Source organism: Cervus elaphus, chromosome 29 (genome assembly GCF_910594005.1).
Source record: "Cervus elaphus chromosome 29, mCerEla1.1, whole genome shotgun sequence".
Taxonomy (NCBI): Eukaryota; Metazoa; Chordata; class Mammalia; order Artiodactyla; family Cervidae; genus Cervus; species Cervus elaphus.
In genome coordinates, this window is record NC_057843.1 from 35,161,953 (window position 1) to 35,182,500 (window position 20,548).

General features: G+C 36.4%; 1 protein-coding gene across 13 annotated transcripts in view; it reads left to right on the top strand.

Moving 5' to 3' along the window:
- PTPRD (protein tyrosine phosphatase receptor type D) overlaps window positions 1-20,548 on the top strand; it is a 428,379-nt gene that overhangs the window by 192,957 nt on the left and 214,874 nt on the right. For all 13 annotated transcript variants that reach the window (XM_043891355.1, XM_043891351.1, XM_043891349.1 and 10 more), the window contains exons 4-5: window positions 15,630-15,818; window positions 19,441-19,551. In XM_043891355.1, the coding sequence (XP_043747290.1) occupies window positions 15,630-15,818; window positions 19,441-19,551 (300 nt within the window). The remainder of the gene's footprint in view (window positions 1-15,629; window positions 15,819-19,440; window positions 19,552-20,548) is intronic.

Consider the following 20,548-nt stretch of genomic DNA (forward strand, 5'->3'; position numbering starts at 1 on the left):
CTCTCGTCGGGGAACTAAGATCCTGCAAATCACAATATGTGGCCAAATTACAAAGAAAAATAAGTCAAATATTTTCTCCCAGGAAATGAATTCAAAATATGAAGGAAGAATTTATGTCTGGGAGTGAAAAAGAGGTGAAGGTGAGCCAACCTAGTCTTAAATTTTCTGCTTCATATCTTTTGTCTTAAAACAGGAAAACATTTCAAAAACAATGGTAATGTGTGCTTGGATGTTCTTAAATCTCAATCATATTCAAACCTATCAAGAAAACTGATACCCTAGAAAGCTTTTATTTTTGCTAAAGTTTCACTCATCATGTTTCAGGAAAGTAGCTTAGGCTTATGTGAGTGTCACCAAAGGTTGTCTTTACTATGTGACTTAGCTGCTCTTGACGAAGGAGCGCGTCAGTCAGGATTTCAACAGCAAAATTCCTCTGCTATGCCCTATTGGTTCTCAGTAAACAGTGGTCTGTGCACTTTTAAGACCAAGTCACGAGCTACGGAGGCAAGGGCTGCAATAGCCACTAGAAAAAAAATGAAATGGAAAATATCTTTTTTTTCTCCTCGCTGAGTAAACACTTTTGATTATGTTTTTTATGCTTCTGAGTTAATTCCTGAAAAGCTATAAAATTTGCCAATTTGATTATAATTTGCCCATGAAACCTGCCATGCACATTTTACAAAGCTGTTTTGTATATTATTTTCTCTCTATAACAATAAGCACGTAAATTGCGCTGGTTATTTTAGGGATCAGTGGCTGAAATACACATTCTCACTTTCTTTTGTCAATGCACACACATTATTTACTCAGCAGCCTCATAGCCATTATCACTGAGCAATTGAAAGAGCATTCGTCTTACAGTAAACATAAAACCATCCACTTGTGCTGTGTGAAGAACTGGAGGATAGGTTGGCTTTCTATGCCAGTGAATTCAAGACTGTGATAACTTTTTCACTTGTCAAGTTGCTGTCGCTTTGTTAAGGAATTAGAGACTGTATGTTTCTTAAATTTATACCAATATGTCAGTCTCTTGCAACTAAATGAAAATGAACAACTCTGGGTTGTTTTCATTATGTAAGAAAAAGGTTTATTGTGATGCTAGTGAGTATCTTGTCTTTGGAAACTAGTACCTGTTTAATTGGCATGTAGCATATTAAAATGCAACAACTTTGAGTTATGTTTAAGACAAGTCTTAATGGCATGTCTTCATAGGAGTGTAACTCAAATTGCTTTCCCTTTTATTCAAAGGACATTGACTGTCATACTCTGATATTTAGTGAGTTTCTTCTCTGGCTAGACAGAAACCCTGATGGCATGCTCATCTGTCTTAAGTTTGCCAGGATTGAGTTGGTGAGGGAAATTGATACAAACCATTTATATCTCCAACCCATTCTAGACTGATGCCAGGGAGCTACCAGCATGCTGCTGGTGAGAGGGCTGAGCTCGTGTGTATAGGCAGACAAAGTCACTTATTGCCTTTACTCTGAGACAAATGACCTAACATACCAGCCCCTTCTATCAGTTCATGAAAGTGAAGATGTGTCCGTGTTCATCTGGCGAATATAGTTACTCTGTGGTTGGTGCTGTACTCCACCCCAGGGGTGCCTATACTGGTGAAGAAAAAACGGGAGTCCAATTTCCAGGGACAGATGCTCTCGCATAGGTCCCTTAGATGTTTGCCATTGTTACCTAGGGGAAGAAATGCCAGGGAATCTGTTATACAGATCATCACATGTTTTTAGAAGACCAAGCGTGATAATTCTTTGTCATCCCTCATCCTCTGAGTATCACCAAGCCCTGTAAAAATTGCCTTCAGCCTATCTCAGCTCGCACAGTGTATGCCTATGTCAAGTATCACCATGATGTACACTTTAAATATCTTATAAATTTTGTCAGTTATACTTCACCATCAGTCCTTCCAGTGAATATTCAGGGTTGATTACGTTTAGGATTGACTGGTTTGATCTCCTTGCAGTCCAAGAGACTCCCAAGAGTCTTTTCCAGCACCACAGTTTGAAAGTATCAGTTCTTTGGTGCTCAGCCTTCTTTATGGTCCAATTCTCATGTCCGTACATGACTGATGGAGAAACATAACTTATATGGACCTTTGTTGGCAAAGTGATGTCTCTGCTTTTGAATAATCTGTCTAGGTTTGTCATAACTTTCCTTCCAGGGAGCAGCATCTTTTAATTTCATGCTGCAGTCACCATCCACCATGATTTTGGAGTCCAGAAAAGTAAAATCTGTCACTGTTTCCACTTTTTCCCCAGGTGTTTGCCATGAAGTAATGGGACATGCCAAACCAGATGCTGTGATCTTAGTTTTTTGAATGTTGAGTTTTAAGCCAGCTTTTTCCTCTCTTCGTTCACCTTCATCAAGAGGTTCTTTAGTTCCTCTTTGCTTTCTGTCATTAAGATGATATCATCTGCATATCTGAGGCTATTGATACTTCTCCTGGCAATCTTGATTCTAGCTTGTGATGCCTCCAGCCCAGTATTTCACATAATGTACTCTGCATAGAAGTTAAATAAACAGGGTGACAATATACAGTCTTGTCATACTCTTTCCCAATTTTGAAACAGTCGACTATTACATGTCTGATTCTAACTGTTGCTTCTTGACCTGATACAGGTTTCTCAGGAGGCAGGTACGGTGGTCTGGTATTCCCATCTCTTTCAGAATTTTCCATTTTGTGAGCCACACAAAGAATTTAGCCTAGTAAATGAAACCCAAATAGATGTTTTTCTGGAATTCTCTTGGCTTTTTCTGTGATCCAGAGGATGTTGGCAATTTTATCTCTGGTTTCTCTGCCTTTTCTAAATCCAGCTTTTACATCTGGAAGTTCTCGGTTCAAGTACTTTTGAAGCCGAGCTTGAAGGATTTTGTGCATAATTTTGCTAACGTGTGCAATGACTACAGTTGTGCCGTAGTTTGAACATTCTTTGCCATTGCCCTTCACTGGGATTGGAATGAAAGCTGACCTTTTCCAGTCCTGTGGTCACTGCTGAGTTTTCCAAATTTATTGGCATGCTGAGTGCAGCAATTTAACAGCATCATCTTTTAGGCTTTAAAATAGCTCAGCTGAAATTCCATCACCTCCACTAGCTTTGTTGGTGGTAATGCTTCCTAAGGCCCACTTAAGTTCACACTCCAGGATGTCTGGTTCTAGGTGAGTGAAGACGCCATCGTGGTTTTCCCAGTCATCAAGACCTTTTTTTTGTACAGTTCTGTGTATTCTTGCCACCTCTTCTTAATGTCTTCTGCTTCTATTAAATCCTTATCATGTCTGTCCTTTATTGTGCCCATCTTTGCATGAAATGTTCTCTTGCTATCTCTATTTTTCTTGAAGAGATCTCCAGTCTTTCCCATTCTATTGTTTTCCTCTATTCCTTTGCATTGTTCACTTAAGAAGACTTTCTTATCTCTCCTTGCTCTTCTTTGGAACTCTGCATTCAGATAGGTATATCTTTCCTTTTCTCCTTTGCTTTTCGCTTCTCTTTTCACGCTTATTTGTAAGGCCTCCTCAGACAACCATTTTGCCTTTTTGCATTTCTTTTTCCTGGGGAACGTTTTGGTTATTGCCTCCTGTACAATGTTATGAACCTCAATCCATAGTTCTTCAGGCTGTCTGGCTATCAGATCTGATCCCTTAAATCTAATTGTCACCTCCTCTCTATAATCATAAGGGATTTGATTTCGGTCATACCTGAATGCTTGGTGATCTTTGACTGTCTAGAGTGTCTCCATCTTGGGCTACAAAGTATATAATCATTCTGGTTTTTTCCGTGCATAGAGTCCTCTCTTGTGTTGTTAGAAGAGGGTGTTTGCTGTCACATCCTTTTTTTTTTTTTTTTCTTGTTTTCTTTCTCTCTCTTTTTTCCATGCCACTATGCATCTTTCACATTGTAGTTAAAATGGTGTTCATGAAAATTTGATGATAAACAACATATCTGCCCAGTACACATCTGCAAGCACTTGAGTGGCCACTCACTTCGGCCAACCTTAAAAACTTTTCTTTACCTTCTACTTCTTTTAGGGAAAATGCCATAGTTTTTATATATGTCATCAGCTTTGCCTGCAAACCTTTTTCTAACTTTAATGAGTTTGATTCTCTATTAAAGAAAATCAAGGCTTTAGAATTCTGTATGTGGAAGCCTGATATCTCTTCTAGGAACAAAGACTATGAGATTTTTTTCATGTACAATTTTGATGGTGGTTTTGGCCATTTTTGGGTAGTTTTTCTTCCATTTGGTTATTTTCCAGATGTCTGACCTTCCACTGAGTACTATTGTATTTTTGTTATTACAAAACTATTGCATAATTAGGTAGCCTATGTTTGCATGTAAATGTAATGTTACTTTACATGATAATTTTTTATCAAGAGAGAGAAAAGCTCAAAAATTGAAAAAAGAAAGTTTTTTTTTTTTTTTTGGCTGTTTTCCCATATTGACAGTTTGTTTGTCCAAAGACTTAAGACTGACAAACAGATATATGTAGTTCCTTTTGGTAATTCTTTGGTGTTAAATTCAGACTTACTTTTGACATAGAAAATGATTTATATTTAGGGGGAGAGTTCCTCCATAGATAAATAATACATTCTTGAAGCACACATCCTGTTTTAAAGATTTCTTCATGTGCCCTTGTAGTTGTCATTATTTACAGTGAAATACCATATATATATTATTTTTTCCACAATACCCTACAAATAAAACTGCCATTACCTCTGTTTGCAGAATCTGTCTTCTCCATTCCAATAAATACTAGTCACAGATTGCCTTTAAAACTGTGAGAAATACTGCTGAGTAGAGTTAAATGATGAAATGTTCTCTTCAGTAAATTTATGTATACATACCTGAATCATGTTATTTTTGTGCTTATACTTCTTGCCCCATTCCCATACATGATTAAAGACGACAGGATGACGAACATTTGTCTTTACCGTGTTGTCGGTCCCGGGGGAGAACTGTGAAGAGGCCGAGGGGAGGGCAAAGGTAGATTGCTGAAATACTTCAGAACCCTGGCTTAGGAGACTGCTCTTGGATTTTTGAAACAACTCTGCTTTTTAAGTTAGCTTGCTGATGTTTTAGTTGGAAGGAAACTCTTCAAAAAATTCATCTTTTATGTAAAACTTTCTCATACAGCTAGGGAAAATGTGTTTGGTAAGCTTATATAAGAAGTGCATGTATGTGTGTATATGCACACTCACAATAAGATTTATTTCTGCATCAGTATGCACACCATGAGTTCATACTGATACCTCTGATTTGAATCCAAAACCACACAGTTCATTCTACTTTTCTTATTTATGGAAAATTTGATTGCATAAACATTTTATTTATTTTTATTTGCATTCACCACAATACAGTGAGGCAGCCAAGATGGATGTTTTCCTTGGCTTTATTTGATTTGAACTCATTAGAATTCCTAACTTTTACAAAGCCAGCAAAGAATGGAGACAGGAGCCAAACCGAGTTCTCTTTCCATGTTTACTATTCCTTTGTCTATTTCTAAATGCAAAAACAACAAACAGGAATGAAGTTCCTGAACCTTAGTTCTATTATGCAGCTTTGCTTTTTTTTTTCTTTAAAAAAATTCTTGGTGTGATTTTAATATAAATTTATATGAAGTGGTTAATTTAATGTTTAAAATAGAGAACAATTTGGACAACGTACGGGATGAGTATCATGACAACAACTTGTTAGTAAAAATAAATTATTAATAATAGAAAGCAGTGAGATTTGTGAAAGTGGATGTTACTGGATTTTTAGTAAGATTTGTGTTGCCAAGAATAAATGCATAACCCTGATTTCTAAATATTTATTTAAATATCCAAGTATTAATAGAGTTGCTAAATAGGAAGACCTTTCTCCCTCTCCCAACCCTCAGTGCATTTTGGATCACAAAGAGTATTGTCATTTGCTAAGACCAGACACTATCAGCAGTGGGGATTAACATAAGGCCATGTGGAATTACAGCTACCACATTCATACAAAGGGTAATGTAATCTGAGTTTGTATTCTGCTACATAGACAGTAGACATTACTTGACGATTTACAGGATAATTGCGTACATTGCTTCTAAATAAGTTTGCTTACTTTGTGCCAAGAATTCCTTACACTGTCCTCTAGATGTGAAGATTATTTCAGAAAATGAAGCTTTGCTCTGGAATGCCTGTGTGTTGCATGTTAGTACGTTGAATATTTAGTAGCTGCTAAGGAGACTCCTATCAGCTTATCAGTGTCCAACTTCCTATTCTTGCATGACATAATTCTCTGAGAAATCTTTGGAGACCCTTTTTCCCAGTAACTATCCTTAAGAGATACCTAAATCCACTAAGAAATAAAAGCTTTTCTGATTGATTTATAGCTGTATTAAGACAAGCATACCCTTCTGTACATAGTAATTTTCAAAGAGGATCTTCATTGTATCTTGTTCATAATTACTTTGGAAGACCAGACCTTATATTTATTATTCCATTTGACATATCATTTATTAACTGGCAATTTCCTCCTGCTTTCAATAATTTCTTTCTGACTTAGAGTAGCCTTTTACTTATAATTACATACCTTTTATTTATATGTATTTTTTCAGTTTCATCCATATGCATATAATTTTGATAATGGCCCAGAAACCTAACTTTGCTAGGAAACATTGATTTAACTTTTCTTTGTTTTACTTTTCTGTTTTCAGTCTCTTACTCAGTTCACTTGCAGGAAGATTGATTTTGAATAAAATGGTTATGATGTCAAAACAGTATAAATTATACCCTGCTCTCATCTGAAATGGTGAAAATAGAAGCCTTTACACTGTTTTCTTTAAGAAAAGAGTAATAAATGTTTTCCCCCCTCTTTAGGAACTGTATTCTGGGGGGAAAAAAAAGTCATTCTTGTTTGTAGCCTGGCAGTGTGGTTTATTCTGAAAGATTTTAACTTAAAAACCCATTTGCTGTTCAACAAAGTAGCAAATACTCCAAGTATTAACCCTTCAGCCTGCCAGTCTCTGAGACAGGATCTGTCTCCTCTCCCAGACAAAGCCATTTGCATCCTTCCTTGTCCCATATTACAGAGGAGACCCCTGTGTGGTGTTAGGTCATAGAGATGATCTGCTGAGATCTGAATCTGGCTCCTTCTCTGGTTTGTGTACTATCTATAGGTGTCTGCTCAAACGGAATTCCTGCCACTTATAACCCTTTCTAGATAACTGAAATAGAAATTATGGAAAGGTTAAAGACATAGGCACAGTGCTGAATTTGAACTTGGTAGGGAAATTGTTTGACATTTATCATCATTTTCATAATCTTCCATTTCTCGTCTATATTTCATTGGCTAATACACTTAACAAAATTCTGTTGCTACCTGGAACCAGTGCTAAAAAAAATTGAGAAGTCAATTGATATATATTAAAGGATGAATCTTTTTGATATGAAAACATTATTACAGTTCATGAAACTTTAGTCTTTAGTGCTTTCTGTTTAAAAAAATAAATAAAAGATGACCAAGTATTTGGAATTATTTTTATTGTGTTTTCCATTATGAGTTGACCATAACTGAGTTCTGGCTCTGTTCATGATGAATGTTTATTCAAAGAACAGTAATTGCCACAGAGAAAACGTGATGATGTAAAAATACACCAAATCTTAGAGTTAAAAGAAATGAAAAAATTATTTTTTACTGTGTGTATAACCAAGACCAAGTAACAATTTTGCTGAGTCTTTGCTTTGTGTCTACAAAAAATGGTAATTATTGTATCACCCTTGCCTACTTCAAGCAACCCTAGTAAGTCTCCAGTGGTTTCAGTGCTTCCAATTATTAACAACAAAGCTTTGCTGTCCCAAACATTTAGTGTTATTTTTTAAGTTTGTTTTGGGGAACAGATTCAGTGACAATATGATTTGTTTTATTTGTTCTGTTGGTTAATCAAAAAGCCTAAAATCTTGTTCAGAGTGAGAAATGAGGGCTTTTTACTGGCTTTTAAGAAGTTATTTGGCATACATACCACCCTCTAAATTCACTTGTATGTCTATATAATCCCTGTTTCTTTATGATTCCTGTAGAAATTTTTTTCCATTTAGTTTATTGCTGCAGCTCTTGTTATAGCAAGCCTTACAGTCATTTGCTTCTGTTCTATTTAAATCTTTTGTGGGAGCTTGGGATAGAGTAAGTACATATAAGCTGGTATTTTACTAGATGTCAGGCGCTAGTGCCAGGCAGTACTAGGCATATTTAATGTATTATCTCATTCAATCTTCCAATCTATGAGTTGGGTACTATTTTTACTCCCAAAGAATCTAATTATCCTACAGATACAATTAAAGCACAGCAATATGGAGATTCTCTAGATTACTTCATACCCAATGTCTGACCCAGTCTTTGCACAGAGAAGGCTTTCAATAAATATCTGTAGAATGAATGGCAATCTATTGGCTGTCCAGTAGATTTTTGAAACTAGCAGTTCAGAAGGTCTTTTTCTTTCAGTCTAATGCAACTTTCATAAATCTGGAGATACTTTGTTTATCTTAAGACTAATATATATTTACATTTTTCAAGTGGATTTTTTTCTATCTTAGGTAGTACTGTTTCTCTAACAGGTGGCCATGAATTTCAACATATATAAAGGGTGTATCATTTATTTAAGAAAATATTCTTCATACTGTCCATCTACTATTTGACTTAGGTTAAGAAAAACTTACCTTTTGCAACTCTTTCATCCTTCAAAAAGAAAAAAAAAATAGTTGTGCTTCTGTAACATTACAAGATAAATGCCTAAAGCTACAAGATATCCAGTCACTGTGAAAAGTTTGATCCTGAAAGTGAAAGAAGACCCAGCATCTGCCTTACATGCAGCTGACTGATTCACGTGAATGTTATCATTTGTTTGAATATCAAGAATCCTGTTATTCTAAAGATAGGATAGCACAGTAGAGATACACATTCTATTGTGTTCTTTTGAGTTTCATTGTGTTCACACTTAAGGTTTTTGTTATGTGGTTGCCCTTTTGACTTATAGGTACTTAAAACCAATATAAGAAGGAAGATTTCCTATAAAATCGGGCTTCCCTGATGAATCAGATGGTAAAGAGTCCACCCTACAATGCAGGCGACCTGGTTTCAGTCCTGGGTCAGGAAGATCCCCTGAAGAGAATGGCTACCCACTCCAGTATTCTGCCGTGGAGAATTCCATGGGCAGAAGAGCCATGGGGTCACAAAGAATCAGACATGACTGAGTGACTAGCACTTTCCCTTTCACTTTCCTGTAAATTAAGAAAGCAGGATCTGAACCATGTGTTTCCCAGGGCAGCAACTGCACTAATTTAAAGAATAGCCAAGCATAAATTGCACCTCTCAAACAAAAGTTGTTTGCTAATTAAATAAAACCTATGACTATAAAAATGTGAATTAGTAACTATTCTGTGAATTTGTAAGTTTAGTACTACTTAAGACACTATAGGTGCAGTGATAAAGAGTCCACCTGCAGGTGATACAGGTCTGATCCCTGGATCAGGAAGATTGCCTAGAGAAGGAAATGGCAATCCACTCCAGTATTCTTGCTTTGGAAAATCCCATAGACAGAGGGGCCTGGTGGGCTGCATACAGTCCATGGGATTGCAGATTTGGACATGACCTAGCAACTAAGCAATGAACGCTGCAAAAGATAGTTTTGCCTCTTAGATTATGTTTAAATTGGCAAGACCAAATCTATATCCCCAGAACAATTAAATAACGATTAGCTGTTTAAAAACATGCCACTGAGACTTCCCTGGTGGTCCAGTGGTTAAAACACCATGCTTCCAATGCTGGGGTGGGTGGCGGGGTGTGTGGGGGGTGGGTCGTGTTTGTCTCTGGTTGGGGAATTAAGATGTCACAGGTCATGTAGTAGCCAATAAATAAATAAAGTTACTTTATAAAAAATGTGTTTTGTTTTTTTTTTTAAGAAAAAGGTGCTGTTAAATAAATCCAGTAGAAATTCAGAGATACCACATGAATGAATGCAGACATGGTTGTCCAAATTTCCTAAACATGTCTAATTCCAAGTGTTTATGAATACTGTAATGGTCAAAAAGGAAATAACATGTAGCCATGCCCTCTGTGAGTTTTGAAAGCATTTAAAGAGGAGCCGTTATGAACTGTTTACTCTATATTGTCAATTACACCTAGACGATCAAATGTATTTGGCACATCTTTTAATGTCTTTTGGAGGAGCATACTGTTGATATAAATGACATGTTTTTTTCCTTCCTAAACGTATTTGCTATAAATTCATAAATTAGAAATGTGGCATCATGGTAAACAGCCCTTTACTGAAAAAAACTTCAAATCATTTGGGACCAGAGTCAAAGCACCTGCCTGATTGAATTCATTGAGTCCTAGCAAAATTAGGCAGGAAGAACTGCTTCTGGCCACCTCGGAACGAGGCTGTGGTCTTAGCAGGCAATTCAGTTTTGTGTTTCCTATCAAATAAAAGAGATTGAGTGTTTGCAGAATTGGAGCAAAAGCAAAGCATCATTAAAATTGTTTATAGATGAACAATGAAAGCAGTTTGAGCAAATTATGCAAAAACTATTACTTGATCATCCACAGATATCTAAAGCATAATTCTGTACAAAAAAAAAAAAGACTCTTTTCCTCTCATATTCCTTTCAAGTTTTGGGGAGGGCAAGGGTTTTTAACAGAAGTTCCACAGCAGTGGGAAGTTAACTCTGAAAACTGCTGATGTTCATTTTTCTCTTTCCTTAATGGAACCAAAAGTTTCATATCAGCATGTTTCATTAAGACCCCAAACAAATTCAAAGAATGTGCTATATCTCCAGGTCTATTATAGCTGCCATTCCAAACAAAATATGTATGACTTCTACGATTCACTAAGCACAAGTATGTAGTAATCTGCCCTTTAATGGCCTCTCAAAATGACAGACGGAATGGCTTTGTGAAGGTCAAGTCTGATTTAAATTGTTGATGAATTAGTAGCTAATTCTACGTGATTGAATATTAATATGGAACAGTGATAAGTAAGGCATTTTAAATCTTAATGAGCACTTTAATGAATAGGACAAAATGTTTTTCTTTTCAACTCACGTAAAAGTTTAAAGCTACTAACATAATGACAATTTGTTAATTTTTGATTTGTATTTTCCTGTAAAAGTTCATGTGGTTAACATATAAAGGATATTCGGTTTTTCTTTTCTCAAGTTTCTGGTACCATACACTTGATGATCTGTCAAATTGATGTTATCAAATGGCCAAGGCAGTTTTATATAAATCACTAATAAATGTAGAGATGAAAAGAAAAAAAAACAATTAGCATCTTCTAAACTACGCCCACTGAGATAAGCATACCAATTAGAAATTTCATTATTTCTACCGTTCATTTTATGTTGAATACTGAGTTTTATTGCCAAATACCTGACAGTCAGATTGGAAACAAGCCACAACTGTCAACGTGTAACAGCTCTGGCTATGTAAATCTGTTACATTGTGATGTTTCTCATGAAAATTTAATGAAGAATGTGCATTCAAAGGAGTTCTGTGCAAAAGGGGGATGGATAGAATTTAATTACCCTTATTAAAAATAAGAAAGGCGCTCTCTTTACATTTTCTTTGTGATTAATATGCAAGAATCATTATCTTTGTTGTGCACTTGTGTGTATGAAAAGGGAGCTCTGGAGTGTTCCTTATGAGCCAAGAAGGAAAAGCAAGGTCATGCATATGTTTTAGACTGCTTTCCATAGGGCACAAGTCAGTTTTGGCAGCACTCCCCAAGGTGAGGTCTTCATTTCTTACAAATGGTTATTAATTCTAAATTTCTTCGGTAAGAGCCTTTAGTAAGTGGCTCAACAATCACAAGTCTTTGACACTTGCCACTGATGGGTATATAGAATATTGGCATGGTTTTCTAGAGAGACAAACTTGTTGAAGAACAGTAATGACGTAAAGCCGTGTTCATGCATGCTGTTGTAACTAGTAGGTAGATGCCAATGGAGGAACTCAGTGCCCTGGGAAAGACAGGAACAGCTCAGGAATCCCAAGATAATTGTTTTATTAACTGAAGTCAGTTGCTTTAAATATGGAAATTGACAATAACAAATTCTAAGAGCTTTTTTAGAAGCTCATTTCTAAGTAGTTAGGTAGGTAGTTGATTTATGGGCACTTGAGGTAAATTATTTTATCCTTTGAAGCATTCTGGACCAATGGCTGCCAAGTGAGGTGTTTAATAACGTAATGTGTGTGGTGCAGTGGCTTTTGAGCATTTTTCTTTCTTTTTTTTAATTTTCCCTAATAACATTAAAACTAAGCTTTAGATTTACAAATACATTGACTAAAACTTTAAAGCCATTAAAAAAAAAAAGCCAGATGAAATTCAAGTGTAATAGAGTATTAAAAGTATCATACCCTAATTTGCAAAATACTCTTTACCTGATTTGTAATTTTAAACTTTACTTGGAACCTTGAAAAATCATCTTGAAATTCCACTCTTAACCACTGTTTCTGGCACTTGTCCACTGTAGATGTGGATTTGGCTGGCAGTGTACAAGCATTCAAATAAACAGAAGGTATTGCTGCTTCCTCAAAAGAGCCATGTCTTTCAACTTAAGTAAAATGTATAATAGCTCATCATAGTTAACTCTTTTTTAGTCTCTGGCCATGGAACAGGAAAATATTCTCTTGTGAATCCATGCATCAAACCCAACTGCTTCAGCTACTTTTTTTGGACTTTTCGTAGATCACGCAGTAGGAGAGCTAGAGTCTACTTTTCCTGTTAACCCCTGATTTTCTCTTTTAGTCACCCGGGTTTAATGTTCAGGATACTATCCATTTCTTGGGAGCTTTATTCTTTCGTAGTATTTTGACATTCTTTTACTATTCACGATAAAAATCTCCCTCCCTCGTTCTGAACTATTCCTCTGATGAACTCTCTACCATAAGTAGTTTTGTACGACATGCAGTAGAAAACTTCTTAATCACTGTGATATATTCATATTTAGGCTTGGGAATCACAATTTTCTCAAAATCTGTCAGTTCAGACTCGCTTTATGGGAAGAGATTTGGATACAAGTGAGGCATGGAGAAATTTGTATTGTAGAAGGATAAACTGAGGAGATAAATTGGATTACCTGGTGTCTCAGACAGTAAAGAATCTGCCTGCAATGCTGGAGACCCTGGTTAGATCCCTGGGTCAGGAAGATCCCCTGGAGAAGGGAATGGCTACCCACTCCAGTATTCTTGCCTGGAGAATTCCATGGTCAGAGGAGCATGGTGGACTATAGTCCATGGGGTCACAAAAAGAGTCAGACATGACTAAGCAAATATACATATATTTAAACAGTATTTAAAAAACATAAGACAGTGCATCTAGATAGTTACTACTACAGTTAATCTGAGGAGGAAAAGATTAAGTCTATTTGAGTGAGTTTTGAAAAGCTTTATAATGAATATGATTTTGATTGTGTGGCTTTCTCGACACAGATGGAGTACTCATTGGATATGATTTGTATGAGGAATGATGAGAATTTCAGTGTGGGCAGAAGAAATGTTTCCTCTGAGGAAGGTTATCCGTGAGAGGCTGAGAAAGATGGGTCCTGATTTTAAAAGACTTCACTAGCCAGATTTCACAGATTTGATTTACCCTCTAAGTATTGAGACAGTAGAGAACACATAGATTTGATCAGCAAGGCAGTGGAATCATCAAAATGTAACCTTTTCCTTTGAAATTGTGCAGGTTTAGCAAGACACTGAGGATTATTCCAGAAATTGTAGGGGACATCCAAGTAGAAGATAGGTATCATGTCTGATTGTTTCTGTTTGTCTCACTGGTTGTTCTTTTGAGTCATTTTGTAATTGGTGGCTGATGACAGTTCATCAAAGGTCATGAGGAAGTGATGATTACATTAACTCCAGGGCCCAATGGAAAGTCAAAATGTTTCATAATAGTCTTGAAACAGCCAAATTCTAATGCAAATAATTATTGCCCATATAACTAAAATGCCTTCAATGCCTCAACAGAATATACCTTTCTGACACTGACTGGTCATGTAGGATATCAATGTGGGTCTTACTTGAGGGACTTAAGAGGACTTCAGTTTCTCAAGATCTAAGATATGGAGAAATTTTGATTAGGGATAGGGAAATGGCAACCCATTCCAGTATCCTTGTCTGGAAAATCCCATGAACAGAGGAGCCTAGTGGGCTACAGTCCATGGGGTCGCAAAAAGTCGGCATGACTTAGTGACTGAGCATGCATGCAAGGGAGAAATCAACTTTGGATGAGTTGATGATTCAAAATTGACCCGTTTCAACTGTTTAATGACTGAAAGTGGTTTAGGCCTTTGGAATGGAGGAGGGTATTCTCTCATGCTGAGGAATGAATGTTTCCCTGTTGCACTCTTGAGTTGCTTTTGTTCTTTTCTTCTTTTGTAAGGGAAGCTTTCAGATACTTTTCTGACTAATTAAAACTCTCTACAGAGGAATTAATTCAGGTTGAACCTGTACTTGGGTAAAAAAAGAAAAAAGAAATACATAGAGTTTTACTTGAAAGTAAAAAGAAAACCATAATAGACTAAAATAGGAATAGCTTAGTCCAGCTAACCTGCTTGTTCTCCATGCCCTCCTAAAACTAGCTGTGCTACATCATCAGTGATTTCCCCTCAAGGAAAAGTTTCCTTCTGAGTATTTGTACTTCTGATGTGCCTTTCTTTCTGGGTCAACTTGACTTTCCTTTAAGAATTTTCCACAGTTTGTTGTGATCCACACAGTCGAAGGCTTTGGCATAGACAATTAAGCAGAAAAAGATGTTTTTCTGGAACTCTCTTGACCTGACTCTTGAGAAATCTGTATGCAGGTCAGGAAGCAACAGTTAGAACTGGACATGGAACAACAAATTGGTTCCAAATAGGAAAAGGAGTACGTCAAGGCTGTATACTGTCACCCTGCTTATTTAACTTATATGCAGAGTACATCATGAAAAACAATGGGCTGGATGAAGCACAAGCTGGAATCAAGATTGCCAGGAGAAATATCAATAACCTCAGATATGCAGATGACACCACCCTTACGGCAGAAATTGAAAAAGAACTAAAGAGCCTCTTGGTGAAAGTGAAAGAGGAGAGTGAAAAAGTTGGCCTAAAACTCAACAGTGGATGAGATGGTTGGATGGCATCACCGACTCAATGGACATGAATTTGAGTAAACTCCGGGAGTTGGTGATGGACAGGGACGCCTGGCGTGCTGCAGTCCATGGGGTCTCAAAGAGTCGGACACGACTGAGCGACTGAACTGATACTGATTCTGACTTTCCTAATGGCTCATTTCATAGCTTTCTGTTGGTGCTCACTGACCTCCTCAGACACATGTTATATAATGACTGCTTCCGTGCTGCCAGAAAACTTGATTCATCTCCTGGTCATGGTTTTTAATCACATGTTTGAGCTATTTGTTAGGTTTTCGGCCTCTTGCTAGACTACACTCCTCTGACCAGCAACAACATTGTTACCATACACTAACCTAACAGTGCAAGGCTACTTGGATTGTGTTAGTTTTTCAACAAATGCTAAGTAATGGGAAAGGTTAACCGTCAGTACCTCTTGAATCTTGGGGATCTGCCTTCATGACATGTTTGTATCACCTTTTGTCTTGCAGAGGATCAAATTCCCCGGGGCTTCCCTACTATTGATATGGGCCCACAGCTGAAGGTGGTTGAGCGTACACGCACTGCCACCATGCTCTGTGCAGCCAGTGGGAATCCGGATCCAGAAATCACTTGGTTCAAAGATTTCTTACCCGTCGATACAAGCAACAACAATGGCCGTATTAAGCAGTTACGATCAGGTAGGGTCTTGTTACTGTTTCCATGATCTCCTAGAGAATTTTAATTTTTCTTTTTAGTTTTCTCTCTATTTTTATTTTAATTTTATTTATTTTTATTTTTTAGGTATTAATTTTTCTCCCTCTTCTCTTTCTCTGTTATTTAATGTGTTGTCCACGTCTGTGATGTCATAGCCTGTTTCAGAGTCTGTCCTTCTTCTCTTCTCCGTGTTTTGCAGCTTCTGTTTAATCCACATTGCTCACTGCTGTGACTGTATTTTTGATAATTTTTTTTTTAGTTTACTGCTCTTCTGCAGTATTTGATGGATCCATTTTCTCCTGTTTCTTTCTATTTCTCTGTTTTCTTTTGAAACAAATTTATTTCAACATTGGACTTCATTCAAAACTTGTAAGGAGTTCCAATGGTTATATCCATTAAAAATCAAAAATGTTCATATTAAACCCTGAAATGATTCCGTTTTATTAAAGTGTGTTTCTCTGTCTTTTCTACATTTTATCTCATCAAACTACCAAAGTTTAGTAAGTTTGGGCTCATCTACTTTCTTTTCACTAATACATAAAACACAGAACTGTTATCTCCTAAGTATCCAGATGTATTTTTTGTAAAGTCCTTTACAAAGTACCAATGAAAGGAGGGGATTTTTATTAATCTTATTATAGTATTATTATAAGTGAGTATTTTGTGCACATTTGCCGCAGTAGTGTGCGCCCACACTAAAGGTTTTTGAACCCTCCAGTGGCTGGATCTACAGAAGTCTGCTTTTGGTTGGTGTAGACTCCAGTTTTGCTTCTCTTGCTCTCTTCCTGTCTCTCTCTCTTGCTACCTGTTGCTCTTCCTCCCTCTCCCATCCCCACCCCAAGTTTATTCATTTGCTCTCTTTAGACTAAAAGTAGAGATAATTCTAAATCTGTTAATTTTTAGAGCCTGTCCCTAGGTAATTTCACAGGGATGTGTACTAGTAAGCTGTTTACTTTGGCATGGGTAGTAATATTGATAATATAATTCTAAGTTGTTTAACTGCCTGTCTTCCCAGAATTCTCAGCTTTTGACCTGTCCTGTGATGTTAAAGCGTCTTGTTAACTGCCTCTTTTGCTTGTTGTCAGCAGAATTGTGTAGATTAGCATTCTGTTATTGTAAATAAAGAATTAATTATTCACCTGTAACATAGATGATTTAGTATATAAAGCTTTAACTCTGAAAAATTTGTACCAAATTATAAGGAATATAATAATATTTTTATGCTGTCTTTCTTCTCTCCGTATTTAAATCTCCAGAATCTATTGGTAAGTGCTTAGTTCTGAAGCGCACTTCACCCCCACTAATTTCCATATTCAGATTACTATTATTATTATTAATAAAATGCATGGCATGCATTTTACTAACTGTCAGTGTAGACACAAGATTTCCTTAGCGGCGTGCACATTCACACATCCACGGAACTGTTATTGTAAGAACACTATGTAGAAAAATAAAATAATACACAAGTTATATCACACAAATGTAGCAATGTAAGTAGTGTAAGATATATCAGTGAACAGTGTTTGTTTCTAGTTAGTCTTTAGTATTTCCTATAACAGTATATATATATGCATATCTATATATATACTTAAATAGACTAGCCAGTATTTTCCCCAGTTATGTCTTTAAAAATATTGTTTAGTTCTTTTTTTTTTTTTTAAGAATATGAGGCATATAAGATATAATTCTAACCCTGTATAATCCCAGACCTAAGAACTCATTTGCTTCTCTGATAAAGGCAATGCTGCCTATTGTGGTCTTTGCCCTCTGTGGTATAATGCAACTTGCTTTTATGATCTAATAATACTATCTAATATATTCCTGTTTTACCAGTATAGTAATTCAAGTTTCTTTTAAGACCTTATTTAATTCTGTAAATCTAATTTAATTCTTCTCCCCAGCCCTAGCCTCCTTCTTCTCGTACTAATGCTTCTTCTTTCTAATCTTATTTGCATTCATATTATCCACCCAGGTGGTACACCAATAAGAGGTAAGAGTGCTGAACTAACGTTCACAGAATGATCTTGCTCATTCTTTCTGTCCTTTCATCACTCTCATCTTTGTCCTGTTTCCAAAATCATTCCAATAATGTCCATCAACTTTATAATTTTCCTTTGTACTGTTTGGTTATGGTGACTCTCATCTTGTGAGTTTTTCTTTTCTTTTTCCTTTTTCTCTTTGTTTTGTTCATTTCTTTCTTTATGAAAATGATTCTTTAAGTTGTGATATGCTTCAAAGAAAGCATATCCAGGTCTTTAGACCACAGACCAGTCACAGCGTACCATCTGTCCCTCTTTTTTTCCTTTTCTTCTTCTTCCTTTTTCCTTTTTTTCTTTTTCTTTTTTCTTCTTTTTCCTTTTTTTTTTTGTCCAACTGGAGAAAAAAAAAAAAAAAGATCATTTTTTTTCTTCCTTAGCTGTTCTTGTTCTGGACCAAAGTCAAGATGGTCTGGAGAACAGTGGCAGACATGCAGAAGACAGCCTGGAACACCTGCTTTTTGTCTTTATCTTTCAAAAGGTTTTTGCTTTTGTTCTTCAATTCTTTTTTCTCTTACTGTCTTAAAAGTCAAAGAATGACTCCCCCTTCCACCTGATCACACTCGCCTACAACCTGACAACAGTGCTTTTTTCCCCTCCCCCTTCTTTTTTTCTTGGATTACTCGCCTCTGGATTTTTCGAACTTCTGTCCTTCAGGCTCTGGAGACAAAAGGTGCTGAGTATTCTTGGTGGTATGTGGTATTGATGGTTTTTCAGACTTTGACTCAGTGTGCATTTCTTTTATAATTCTTGTTTTGTATTTTTCTTGGGGTTTTGTGACACCACACTGCTAATCCCACTGGTGGATTTTGATGGGTGTCTTAGGGGATCCGTCTCGAGGTCCTCAAGCAGTGGTTGGTTGGCTCTCCGGGCTGGCATAGGCCGTGCTTTTTAACTTTTTTAAAACCTTCTAATTCAATTACTCTTTGTTTTTCAGCAAATGTAATAAATGATTGTAAGTCGTGGCAAACTGGTCTTACTTTTCTTAAAAAATCTGCATGTCTTAAGGGAGTTTTGTTTCTTTAAGTAATATTTTCATGATATATAATGACTAATTTTAATTTTTTTTGCTTCATGCAGCCTTTTTTGTGCTTGCTGCGTATTTTTGGCTTTCTTCAGCAGAAGACTTTCTTGAAAACCCGGCCTGGTTTTTTTTGAGAGTACCTCTCTTTTGCGCCACTTTTGCTACCAAAATGAAACAAAACAAAAACCAAAAATTAATCTTTTGTTTGATTTAAAAGCCATACTTCCTTGAAGCAGTCTCACCCATCTTCATTTTATTAGTCTAGGAAATAAGCGTATTAATTATGAGTAGAATTCTTGCTTGGGAAAAGATACGTTTTTATTATGCTAGCGTTGATGATGTAAAAAATTTAAAAAAAAGAAGAAATAATCTCTGTATGTTTTTCTCATCGCATCATTTCTGTCTGTGCACCTTAGCAAGAGATTGAATCGACGTTGAGCGGATCTTCCTTTGCAGGGCTTTTCATATTGTTAAGAGGTTTAGCTTTCTGCACTGAGAAAGCCTTCTCTGACCATCTCTTTGGCAATATATTTTATATCCATGCAGGAGCCCTTCAGATCGAACAGAGCGAAGAATCTGACCAAGGGAAATATGAGTGTGTTGCCACCAACAGCGCGGGCACTCGCTATTCTGCCCCTGCCAATTTATATGTCAGAGGTAGGAACGGCGTGACTGTGGCCTCGCGTGTTCACTCAGGCTCAGGGGGAATTTAGATATCCACAGGGTCTGTGTGACTATGTCAGGATTTAATCAGCTGATGTGCTAATAATGACACTAGCTGAAGCATTTTAGTGGGTAGAGAGAATTAAATATTTTAAATACATGGTTAAAAAAAAGTGGACCACTCGAGTAAAATCTATCCTGAGGCTTGAAGTTTGTAAGTATATCTGCATTTTGACATCTTGATTATTATTTTAAGTGCATTGATTGAACTGTGTTTTGCATTGGTTTGAGGTTTTCTTTTCCTTCTCCTTTTTTTCTGTTGCTGTTACTCTTCTGTTTCCTTATCAAACCCTGAGATAATTGCTTGGTGTGCCACTAATCAGTTCTCTGTGCAATTCCAAGCATAAAGGTGTTTATGTCTTCATGACCTCTGCTGCAAAGTTGTCAGGATATAACTGTTAACTTATAAAAAAAGAAATAGGTGCTACATGCAAGTAGCACAGTTGTATTGTCGTCTTCTTTTTTATACTTATTTATAAACACATAGTATTATGTGCATATGCCTATGCATACACACACACACACTTTTTTTAAAATTATTCATGTTCTGAAAAGTTTAATCTCTTGATTGCCAGGGAACAGTGATTGTATTTTAAATCATGATATCATTGTCCTTGGGAGAAGAATGAATGAGGATACATCCATATTTTCTTAAAAGTAATAGAAATGATTAAATTTTGAGCTTATGAATGGCTGTTCCTTTCATTTCAACTAGAAAGAAGTACCTCTTCTTCCCTGGAGTTCTCAAAGCTGTTTCCTGTACTTTTATTGTCCAATGAAAGCGCTCTTATTCCTGATCTCCATGCCTATGAATAACCACAAAAGGTGTGGGTGGGGGCGGGGATATGTAAAAGACAGAAAAGGCTGTAAGTTACAATAAAATGAGTTCCCTTAGGAAAATATCTAGCTTGATTTTGAAATTTTTGTTTGA